Source organism: Homalodisca vitripennis, unplaced genomic scaffold, assembly GCF_021130785.1.
Source record: "Homalodisca vitripennis isolate AUS2020 unplaced genomic scaffold, UT_GWSS_2.1 ScUCBcl_8778;HRSCAF=17016, whole genome shotgun sequence".
Taxonomy (NCBI): Eukaryota; Metazoa; Arthropoda; class Insecta; order Hemiptera; family Cicadellidae; genus Homalodisca; species Homalodisca vitripennis.
Genome location: NW_025784890.1, coordinates 1 through 12,308, shown reverse-complemented (window position 1 = coordinate 12,308; position 12,308 = coordinate 1). Strand labels below are relative to the sequence as shown.

Genomic DNA, 12,308 nt, shown 5'->3' with positions numbered 1-12,308 from the left:
CCTTGAGCCAAAAAAAACTTATTCAAGAGGTTTCAACGAGATGGAACTCTACATTTTATATGGTTTCCAGATTTGTAGAGCTGCAGGACGCGGTAAAAACTACTATCGCTTTAATAAATAAAAAATTTACCTGTTTTGTCAGAGGAAGAGTGGGGATTATGCAAAGAGCTAAGCACAATCTTACGTCCTTTTGAGGAGGGTCACTTCACAGATTAGTGGGGAACGCTTACGTTGACAGGTAGCCAAGTGATACCCCTAACAAGAGGCCTGATGTCCGTGTGTAAAAAAATGCAAAAGGAGCCATTCAAACCAGTTATTCAAAATATTATTAATGAAACTGCTGCATGGTCTCGAGAAACGCATGGAAAATGTTGAACACAGCAAAACAATAGCACTTTGCTATCTCTTTTAGATCCCAGATTCAAACTTGCTGTCTTCAAAGACGAAACTGCAAAGCAATTGATCAAAAAAAACATGTACAGAACTTTTAGCTGCAATCTGGACAGAGACACATGGCAAACCTTGCACAGCAGATGATGAAGAAATTTGGTAACACTCAAAACAAAGATGGCAACGTAGATTCCGCAAAATTTTCCGTCTGGGAGGACGTTGACAACATAATTGCCAAGGAGAAACCTACAGGTAACCGCTTTAAAATTTTATTCATAAATTTAGAATTTTCAATAAATTAAATTAGGGTTTTTACTTGTAAACTACACGTATTTACTTTTTGTTTAACTTTAACGCGTTGTAAGCTTTTTGGAGTTCACTGCTATGAAGGAATTGGTTTCAGGTACGAAGACCTCCGCTGCAATTGTCGAGTTGAACCGGTACTTAGATGACAGCTATCTAGGACGGAAAAAAGATCCTATGGGCTGGTGGAAAAGAGAATCAACATGTATACCCTATTATGAGCAAATTGGTGAAATTAAAATTTAACGTCATGGCTACATCCGTCCCATGTGAACGACTTTTTTCTAAAGCAGGAAATTTTTTGACAGAACGCCGATCAAGACTGAGTTCAAAACGAGCAGAGCAGTTGCTGTTTTTGAATGGAAAATCTAAATCTTCTACAGTAAATAGAAATCAAAAAATTTAAGTTATATATAAGTTCTGCAAGTTAAATATATGAAATTATGTAAATTCATTTTCTTGCAATTAATCTTATATGAAGCCATAGTGTACAGTTTGGTTATATTGCCCCATTTTATTTTCTAAATATGCTTAATTGTGTCTTTGAATCTCCATACATTCGTGTATCTTCTTCATTTAATCTAAAGTACAATATTTGACAGTGTTAATTGTTAATGTACATTTGAACAATATGTTTATGTATGTATATATTTGTAATTTATAAAGTGTTCCTATATGATTTAATTAGAAATAGCAGTGTTAACCATTTTGTTTATATTGTGATAAATAGTTTTTTATGTATACATTTTGCAATTATAAACGTCATTTGTGTTTACTATTTGTTGTAGTTAATATAAGTTATCAGTTAAATATGTATGTATACATCACAGCAGTACATTTTTATAGCTAAATATCACTGTCCAACGTTTTTACTTTACACTTACAAAATCTTACTTAAGTTGTAGGCTATAATTATTTCAATATATTTTATAATCAAATATGTATTTCACATTCGTAATAATTATATTTTAGATGTAATGTATCCATTTAATGTATTCTTCATTTACATACTAGTAGTGTAACTAACACGTATTTAACGGTTTTATTTTTACTGTCAATTTTCCGTGTAAATACCAATTTTGGGCAATTAAAACACGTTATTTTTTAAGATAAATGTATTTTAAAGAACTTTTATTTTAGTCTTGTATATAAATTACTTTTATAAAAAAAGCCTAGGGTGTGTTCATTTAATATAATAATATTTACAGAAACGTTTTATTTGGTTTGTATTATTTTGTCTATAGCTTTTATAAAGTAATCCCTAGTGTAAATTATATTTAATACACTAAAAATATTTCATTTTTCAGTTTGAATATTTTAATGTTTTATCTATAGTGTAAATGTACAATGCGCTGTGAAATGTTTACATTCAAACAATAAAAACCGATTCTGTATTTTGTACTTAATTGAACCAAAAGATACTTTTAATTATCTCAAAATAAATTATAGTAACTAGACTAAGCAGCTAAATGACGAATTTTGTACACTTAATAATAGTAACAAAGTCCGTTAACTGAATGGTGGTCCATGTTTTAGTAACGGTATTTCAGTAACGTTCTATAGGTAACAGCCACTGGAAAAACGTTATTGAACCAACGTTGCGCAATGGATAGACGAGGCGCAACGGTCAGCCGATAACAGTTGCTAAAATAACACGTTGCCCGCAACCTGTTATCGGTTGGCAGAATAACGTCGCAACGCGTTGCAGCTAAACAACGACATTTTCCATCTCTACTCCGGGTGGACTGCTGGCTGGCCCAGCTTGGACCGTTGGTTGTAGGGTAGTGGCGTGATGTGACGTCACAGGAGAGCAGCCTATGAGCATTCTTTATTCTTTTAGACCACATCGTATGTTACATCGCCTGACAATACCATACTGCCAACATCACTGGTGCAGACATTAAATATCACTATGGATACCTACCAACTTAGTACTTCTCACACTAAATACACTACATATATGTATCTTGGAAGCTCATATTAGAATTATATCAATTCTAGATAAAAGGTGGAGGAAGTGTCTTGGAATTCTTAAGATACAGCCATTTTCCCCATTCTCTGTTTATTCTCATTAATACAGCTTCATTTTCTTGAAATTCTTTTGTGTCATCGGGTGGTCTAAAAAGGGTAAATTTTAATACTAATGTTATAGCAGTTTTTTGTATAGCATTAAATAATAATAATAATGCTTTAAGACGGCTCATACTTACAATTTGTAATATTATTAGCATTTAACACATTCTGAGTGAGGGGGTAGGGGTGTTCCCATACCCCAGCTTCATGGGAAACGGAATATTTGTAGTGGTACCCCCCATAAGGTGGATTAGATATTCAAGATAAGTTAAATTGGGCATATTAAAAAACATGTCCTATTTTAACATATTTTAGAAATGGATTAATGGGTAAATAAATAATAATCAGTATTTTAATCTGTTTTAGCATAAACATACAGTAAATCACAATAATTAAGCATTTTTACTACCCAACAGAGATATCAAAGTTAAGTTTGTGTTTCTCAAAGGTTTACTAAATATTACTAACAAAAAGTTTGACTTTTTCAAAATGTTCAAATCGGAGTAAAAAAATGTGTGTATAAAGTGTTTGATTTAATTTTTAAAATTATGTTCATATAAAGCGGAACAAAGATGGAGATTTCCAGTTTGAGCCAAATTTATTGATGTTTTGTTGTCTTTCCAAATATATATCACAAAGGGGAGGTGGTTTCATTCCCAAAATTTGATTTAAGGTCTAGAAAACATAAAACCTTCAAATTATCAACAAAATATCCCAAAAAGTCCTAGTCATTTGAAAATTAGTGGTAGATGGAGAATTTTTGATAATTCTGAATCAATGTATAAACATGCATGTTTGTCTGTGTGGTTAAATTTTGATATCGTGCCCATTATGAGTTATTATATATAAATGAAATATTTGCTATAATCCGAAATGTTCTACAAAATGTAAATATTGCCTCATAGAAAACTTGTATAGTTCAGTGAAATGTAATTTCGTTTAAATAAAAACTTTAATAAAACATAAATGTTTGCAACAAATTTGTAAAGCTTACCTGAAGCACACGATGAAGCTACATATCAGGCAAACAACACGAAAAGGGAAATTTGATGTTGAGAAACAGTATTGTATTCAAATATACATGCAAACAAAACCTATTAAAACCGAGGTCAGTGTTTACACATTTGTGGTTAAGTGGACAAACAGTAGTAACAAGTTGCAGCTTATTCTGACTGTTCATATTGGCCAAAAGTAAATATTTAACTTATTAGCTCTGTAGTGTTTTATTTAAAAAAATAACACTTATTTTGACCACACACAAATTATTATGAATTAATATATGTTACTACAAGAGTTGAAAGAGATTAAGTATGTTACATTAATGTAAAAGTTAAAGTAAACAAAATGTGCTCAAAATCTCTAGTCCAGTAAATCCATCAGTGGCAGAGCTAGGACTTGGCATGGAGGATAAATCTGATTGAAGAGCACAACTGCGCTAAGGGAGGGTGGGGATTATAAAATAAGTTTGAATAAAACTACAGTTAAATAAATGGATGGATGTAATTATAAGTAAACATTTTAACTGCTATATTTTAAACAAGTTAGATTTCTGTTGTACAAACATTTTTCAAATTGTTCAGGGCTTTTGGGTGGGTTTTACCCCTCCCCTTTTTTTATTTATACCACTGAAACCCTTCACCACCACCTCAATTAACTTTCAGTTGAAAAACTCTTACTACTGTGTATGTGTGTCAACAATCTCCATTTCTTTTAGGCTCTCATGTAAACAGGGGTTAATACCTGTATGAATACTACTGTTATCCTTCTTCAGTATTAAAGAAAAAATATTGAACATTTTACATTTTTTGTGTAAATGTGTTTATTTGTTGTACTATCACATAATACTAACCTCAATAAATTTTATAAAACAAATCACTGTATTAATACAATACAAAATATTCCTTGCAGATAACTAACGATCAGATGTGTCCTCTACAGTTTCCAGAACTACCATTCAGTTTCCTGCTGTTGTGGTACAAAAACTCTCCTGAGACTCCTTTCGACTGCGCCTGGAGACGGTCCACCACTCGCCATTAACTCTTTGAGCCTCTTGTCCTTCATGTCAATCAAGCTCTCCAGATGAACCACCTGTTAACACACAGGTTGATCATAAAATGTATTTTCTATAATTCAGCGACTCAATTTTTGACCTCCTCCCTCAAAGTTATTATAATGACGGTTTTTAATCGATTATTGGTTTTCAGTTGAAATATAACCATTTAATATAAATCTTCAAAACTAATTTCTCACAAACTACTTAATACTACAAATTGCATTTCTGTAAAAAGTCTCCCTAAAAAAATTATTTGATTTTAATTATTGAAATTAAATTTATAGAGATGACGGATAAGACTAACCGACTTACCTTGATCAAAATATGTCAAGTAGGACTAATTTTTCAATATTTTGCTGATTTAGGAATAATTGGGTTTTCCAATGATTTTTTCCCACCCAACCACAAGACAGAAAATTCCTAAAATGGTTGTAATCAGTTCAGGAGTGGGTAGACCCAAATATTTGGTCACAATAATTTTGGATATTCTTAATTTAGACTCCTAAATTTAGGTGTCTAATTAGAATCAATTTTATTATTATAAATATGTATAATTAGCATATCATACAATTCCTTTGTAAAACTTAAAAGAGTGATCAATTACAGTGCATGTTTTGTTATTTAGGAATATTGTTAACTTGGGTGCATTTATGTCAAAAAATTATATTTGACTTTCAGAAAACAGACATTGGATATTCCTAGAAGGAACTGCACCTCATAGAAGTTTATATATATGAGTAAGGAAAATAAATAATATGGTTTGTTCAGGTTGGCTCTTTCTGCGTATCAAAAAGGGACAGGTATTAAAAAAGGTGAGATGAGGCATATGCAGTAAAATAAAACTTTGATTAGTTTAAACCTCATGGCCCTGGATTCTGGAGAATTTGTATACTTTACAATGGTTGTATATTTTATTGAATATGTAAAAGAAGATAAGTTAAACCCCCACCAACAACACTACACATGCCACAGTTGTTGTACAACAAAAGGTTGTGGCATGTAAGCAATTAGTTATACTCATTAAAGAGATTATAATTATAATAATATTGTGATCACACAAACATGCCTTTTGATTAAGAACTGCTATTGTGTCATTTTTTAGTTTGAACCTCTGATTTTAATTTTTTAATTTCAGATAAAATCCCAATATCAGAAAATGAATCTGCCACCATGTTGTCACCCCATTCACCTAAAAAAACACAAAATTTCCGTTAATATTGATTTTTAATATTTAGAAGGCTGACTTTATTTTATACAAGAAAGTCAATGCAATCAGTATTTCAATAAAAATATGAACTAAATTGCAAGTAAAGTTAAATAATGTTATGAAATTGTACAAATTATCTATAACTTAAGTGGAAGATTTTGTATGTATCTTTTAAGGTAATGAAGGAAGATATAAATAATTTCTTGACATTTTAAAATTTCTTATGTAACACGATTAAATTTGAAAAAGAAAATTAAACACAAAATCGACTTCCTTTACTCAACAGTAGCAAATGAAAATGGCAAATCATAGATTAAAAACATTCAGAAAACATACCAAACCAATTTTCTTATCCCAAATGATCTACTCATCCTTGAAATAAAAAAAATGGCAGCATTACATAACTCAATGATGAATACATTAACAAAAATTGCAATAAACGTAATCTGATTTCGAAAATAAAAATAAAATAATTCTAAATTTGACAACAACAAAATGGATACAATCCATAATTATTGAAAAAAATATAAAGCAGTTGTGTATTTGAACAATTTCCCCTCAGAAATGGATATTTTTCCATAATCCAATACCCTGTCTGAATAGAAGTAAAAACTCTAGACTTTTTTTGACTCTACATTGTTATTCCCAAACAACCTGAATTCATAATTACCCCGAAACTGCTGGTACCCATCAGGAGACCGAACTGCCTCCATTCTTCCTCTGTGAGCCTCCACCTTCTCCTTGACAGCCATCAGCACAGATTCTAGAGCACCCGGAATACATGCTGCGATCTGCTGGATCAACTCTTGGGTAACTCGGATGTGCAGCTTGCTAAACACCTAACACATCATCGCTTATTGGTGTTCATATGATTTATTGTGAATCCATCTTATTAGCTTTTTAATAATAAAAACAAGGACAGAGTAAACTATTAAATATAAATTTAGGGGTGGAAAGTTGCATGTTTTATTAATATTTTGATAATATTTAATAGACTAAGTTATTTTTTTAATTTTAACTTATTCCAATGTAAATATTGAGTTAAGCTCTATTTCACGTTTTGCTTGGTGCAGTGTCTGAAATCTTACACTGGTTCAGATTGACTCCTGGAATCTGGAGACCACATCTGTCCAAAGATAACCATAAAAAGTGGTGTTGAAAACATTCAAAACAAACACTTTTGCACCGTTTTGACACCTAAAGGAATTCAGTCTGGTTACCCAGCAACTATCTAGTGAAATCTAGATGAAGAGGTATTCTCATCGTCTCATCAGGTGTACAATTAATTGATTATCCTTGGTGTCCATGATATTAAATTGATGGAAGTTTTGAATGTCTTTGTCACTGATTTTCCTTAACTCTTCAGACAGATGTGGATTTCAGATTCTAGGAGTCAATTACGGACACTACACTAAGAGGAAGGTGAAATGGAGCTTAACTCAGTGTTCATATTGAATCAAACCTTCCCAAAAAAAAGCGAAGTTATACATATATAACTATTTTATTTATTGTAGTCTAAAAAAATTGTTCAGCTTGATCTTTTACAATAGGAAAATTAAAAAAAAATATGATAAAAAATTAGAAACTGTAATATTGGAATTATAATAATTGTACTGGAAGTGAGAAAAACATGGAATAAACAAATGAGGTAACAGACTGATCTGAATCAAATGTCGTTAAAATTTAATTTAGTACATTACCAGAATATGTGATAGTTATTCATTGAATTAGTTAATTTAGAAATAAACTTGAACATTTTCACTTAAGCTATTATATTGGCTTCCTCTTTTTGGTTTTTACCATTTTAGAATAAGGATTTTTTGTGGACCTCAAATTTGTAGCATAGTCCTTTGTCACTTAAAAAACTCTTGTTTAGTACAATTAATTTGAGTAATTAATTGGCATAATCCTTTATTAAAAAACTCATTTTCAGAATATAGGTCGGTCAACCTGGTATCCTTACCAAAATACGAGCTAATATATTGCAAGATTGGTCTCAAAATCCAAAAAAAGGATTATGCCTACATTTTTGGAGTGGGGATTCTCTGGGCACAAATCTTGTCTGTCAACGCCATGGTATTAATATCATGCATTACCTCACTCAAAACCATCTAAAATCAGAATTATGTTTCAAAAGCTACAAAAGTTGTCTTGAACGTACCTTTCTATTCAAGGTATCCCAGTTTACTACCTTGGCTGTGTGGCTGTTGGCTGAGGGGTAATTGTGAAGGTCGACCAACTTTGGAAACAGATGTTTACAAAGTTCAGCCATCAGGACTAAAATATACATAATGTTTTAAAGTTTTTAAAAACTATTTGTGTATTACACTGACAAACAAATTGATGAAATCATTCATATGTAATTAGCATATATAAAAAGAATAAAATAATAAGTAATAATTGATTTATCTATTTTTTTATTAAAATAAATGATTTGTCATACATTCTGTAATTTTTGTTATTATATTACAGTGGCCTGCTAAGTCTTTAAATGTACCTTGTTGTATTTGTTTATTTTTGTACAGTTTTAGCAATAAAATATGAGAACAATGGTCACACTTTCTTTTCATATGAATCAGAAATTTATGGAGAATTTAGAAGTAGTTGATTAAAATTTAGTTCTTTCGATCCTTTTCAGACTTAAAATATGATACTTCTTTGTTTATACTTATTAGTATCAAAAAGTGGCATTATTTCTTTGTGTGTACAAAAAAAGTTTTCTTTCGTGGGTCTAGTACCAAAAATACTTTAGCAATTAAAATTGTGAACCTATTCGATTAGCAATCTAGCAGTGGTGAGGATGTTTTTTTATTATTGTAATACCAAATAAAAATATTAAAAACATTTAAATAATTGAAATAAATCACACTATCAATATTGAATATATTGTTTTACATTGTATTATTATTAAATTTTGCTGTAAATCTTAAAACATTTAAATCATTGACATAAATTACACTATCAATTTTGAAGGCCTGTGAGACAGGTGTATATCCTGGTTTAATTACTATTTATAAATATTTTTCAAAAATATTATTAAGTTTATAAAATAAAAATATACTGCTTATTTATTTATTTTATATGAATGCGGTTTTATACTAATTAAAAACAAATGAATGTTGTGGACTTGCATGTTTTCTTAAAATAATGGGTCACAAACGTCCCTGAGTTTAATTTAGTTACTCCAATTATATTTGACTCATATAATGGGTGATTCAAAAAGAGCGCCGGTTTTGAAAAAAGACCGGTAAATTTTATTTTATTGGTTGGCAACAATGTTTGATTCTATTTCTGACTACATTCCGATTGTTGACGCAGCTGATATTTCTCTCATTAGTGCATTCTGTGTCTAACCATGGAGAAGTTTACTTGTGCGCAACGAGTGTTAATAGTGAAAACGTTTTATCAGAGTTGAGAGAGTTATGTGGCTACTGTTAGGCGACTTCACGGTACTCTAGGACGTAATGAATCAACAGTTCGCAGACTCATGAAAAAGTTTTCAAGAAACGGGTTAAACAGTCAACCTCAAAAGTTCTGGTCGTCGTTGTCCCCGAACTGAACAGAACATTGAGGTGGTTCGTGACAGAGTGGCTATTAGCCCAGCGAAATCAATACGTCGCCTTTCTCAACAATTGGGTTTTAAGATGTTGTTCTGTACGGAGAATTCTTCGGTACGATCTCAAATATCACCCCTATAAAATTCAGCTGAACGCAACAATTGAAAGTTGCCAGAAGAGACGACAGTTTGTTGATTGGGTATTGAGAAATTCGCAGGAGGAAGAAAACTTCGCAATGAATATCATCTTCAGTGATTATGCGCACTTCCAATGGAATGGATTTGTTAATAAACAGAACTGCCGTATCTGGGGTTCAGAAAACCCTCGCATGATTAATGAAAGGGAAATGTATCCACAACGAGTGACAGTTTGGTGCGGCTTTTGGTCGGGCGGCTTCATCGGCCCTTATTTTTTTGAAGATCAGGAAGGGCAAACTGTGACAGTGAATGGAGACCGATACCGTACGATGATTAGGGAGTTTTTGTGGCCTCATTTGGATAACATAGACATTGACCAGTTGTGGTTTCAGCAGGATGGTGCCACCTGCCACGCTGCCCGTGAAACAATTGTGTTGCTCCGTGACCACTTTCAGGATCGCGTCATTTCTCATAATTCCGACCATCAATGGCCACCAAGGTCGTGTGACTTTCACCTTTGGGGTTATCTAAAGACATTAGTTTATGCCAATAAACCCCGAACCATCAATGAGTTGAAGGAGGAAATTCGACGGGTTGTCGGCCAAATTGAAGTGGAAAACTTGTCGTGCAGTCATGGCTAATTTCATGGACAGAGTTGTTGCGTGCCAGCGTAGCAGAGGAGGATACATGCATGACATTATTTTTCATACATGAAATCAGAAGGTTAGATGAACATATTTATGTATTTGATTTCAGATTTTCATTAAAATAAATCTCTTAATTTGATATATCAAAACCGGTGCTCTTTTTAAATCACCCTTTATATACTAAGAGAACATATTCTACAAAAAATTAAAATATTTTGTTTATTACCAATAATATCATTGATTTATATAAGCTGATTAACCAAGTTTTTAAAATTAAAAAGATTTTTTTATTATTATAGCTAATTTATCTGTAATGTTATCACTATTGTTCTGAATTCTGAAAGCAAGTGTGTAAACATGATGACATATAAAACTTATTCCTTTAAAATGTATAAATTAACACACGTGGTCGTGTTGGCAGTCAGTTGTATATCTAGGACTGGCTTAGGGGGGGAAATGAATTAATGATTGAAAAACGCATATTCACACCTGGAAGTATGAAAATAAATGTAAATTAGGATTTAATTCAAGGTAAAATATTTAATTTCTGTATTTTAAAAACAAGTTCGAGATTGCTGTTTTATGTATATTTAAAAAATGTTTTAGGGCTTTTAGCTGGATTCTATCCACCTCATCCCCCCCTTCTAGTTACACCACTGAGACTGGACAGTGGCAGATGTTAGTATAGTCTAGAGTTTATGTCTGAGGCTGCTCAGACCTTTCTCAGTATAAAACCTGCAGTGATAGTGTGTTAACCTTCAAATCTTTGTACAATGGTTTTAGAATGTAGTGGAAAAAAATATTCTTATTGGAATAGAACTCAAGATCTTTTCATTCATAGCCAACTCTTATAAGCGTCCATAACAGTTGAACTTTCGGGACAGTGGTGTTTTGGTAATAGAAATGGTAACAATCACTCATTTTCTTAGTTGTCAAATTTATTCTGAATAAAACATACATGTACTGCTTTTAAACCTTAGTATTGCTTAGGACTTACCTCCATCAGAGAAATCCCTTGTTAAATTCTTCTTTACATCTGGAGGAGGAAGGAATTTTTCATCAATCCATAGCATACATGCCCTTAAACTTTCAAACATTCTCATAAAACTGTCCATTTACTTAATTTCACATATATTTTGCCAAAGGAAAGTAGTGTGTTTGAAGGAATTTCTTGTTGTGTAAACAAATGATAATTCAGCTGATTCTTACTGAATGGAATGAAAAAGCTGCTGATGCCAGTAGAAGGTGGAATCCTGTATAAAGATAAAAAATGTATCAGGATTGGTTAAGCTGTTAAAATTGAAAACTTTGCATATGGAATGAACAAAAGTGGGACAATTTTAATAAATATTTCTTGGTAACTCCTTATAAACTAGCTGGTAGTCAATGAGATGACAGTTAATATATTTAAATGCACACATAAGCCAGAATTGTTATCTAAGGTTTACATATATATGATAATTATTATATATAATATTATATTATAATGTAGATAATGGAATATTGAGGTTCCTAAGAACCACTTTTGGGAACAGACAGATAATTCTATGTAAAATACTGTTCAAGGTACCGAACACGAATTGAACATTGCTAAATTACGTTAAGTTAGAATTATAACAACACAACATTCAAGTTCATGTTACGTTCTGAACGTAACAATTTGGACAACACAACACATAACATTAACGTGATTTTGTGGTGTTTTATGTTACGTTTCTGAACGTGTAAATTTGATAACACCTTTTAGTAAACATTTTTACGATGGTTTAGGAAAAACCTAAAAATCAAGTACTCTTTTTTAAATGTATTTTTATGGACCCTAAGGACTAATTGTAAGTAGAATGTTTATTGACACTACATATATACATTTTTCTATATAATGTATTCGGGTTGTAATATTGATCAAATAATATAATAAATAATCAAACCACACAATGTGCG

General features: G+C 31.6%; 1 protein-coding gene across 1 annotated transcript; it reads right to left on the bottom strand.

Moving 5' to 3' along the window:
* Positions 1-4,713: 4,713 nt before the first annotated feature.
* Positions 4,714-11,406, bottom strand: LOC124374497 (sperm flagellar protein 1-like). The gene is made up of 4 exons (XM_046832704.1): positions 11,365-11,406; positions 8,188-8,303; positions 6,662-6,865; positions 4,714-4,854 (listed from the first exon to the last, which is right to left on the bottom strand). The coding sequence occupies exons 2-4, from the start codon at positions 8,296-8,298 to the stop codon at positions 4,714-4,716; spliced, it is 456 nt and encodes a 151-aa protein (XP_046688660.1). The 5' UTR covers positions 8,299-8,303; positions 11,365-11,406.
* Between the last annotated feature and the right edge of the window lie 902 nt (positions 11,407-12,308).

Bases quoted from the DNA above. Each gene is read 5' to 3' on its own strand.
- LOC124374497 (XM_046832704.1), bottom strand. From the start codon at position 8,298: ATGGCTGAACTTTGTAAACATCTGTTTCCAAAGTTGGTCGACCTTCAC. The intron at 6,866-8,187 runs GTACGTTCAAGA...ATGATGTGTTAG, and splicing joins GGGATACCTTGAATAGAAAG to GTGTTTAGCAAGCTGCACAT. The intron at 4,855-6,661 runs GTAGAGTCAAAA...GTGTGTTAACAG, and splicing joins GGTTGTTTGGGAATAACAAT to GTGGTTCATCTGGAGAGCTT.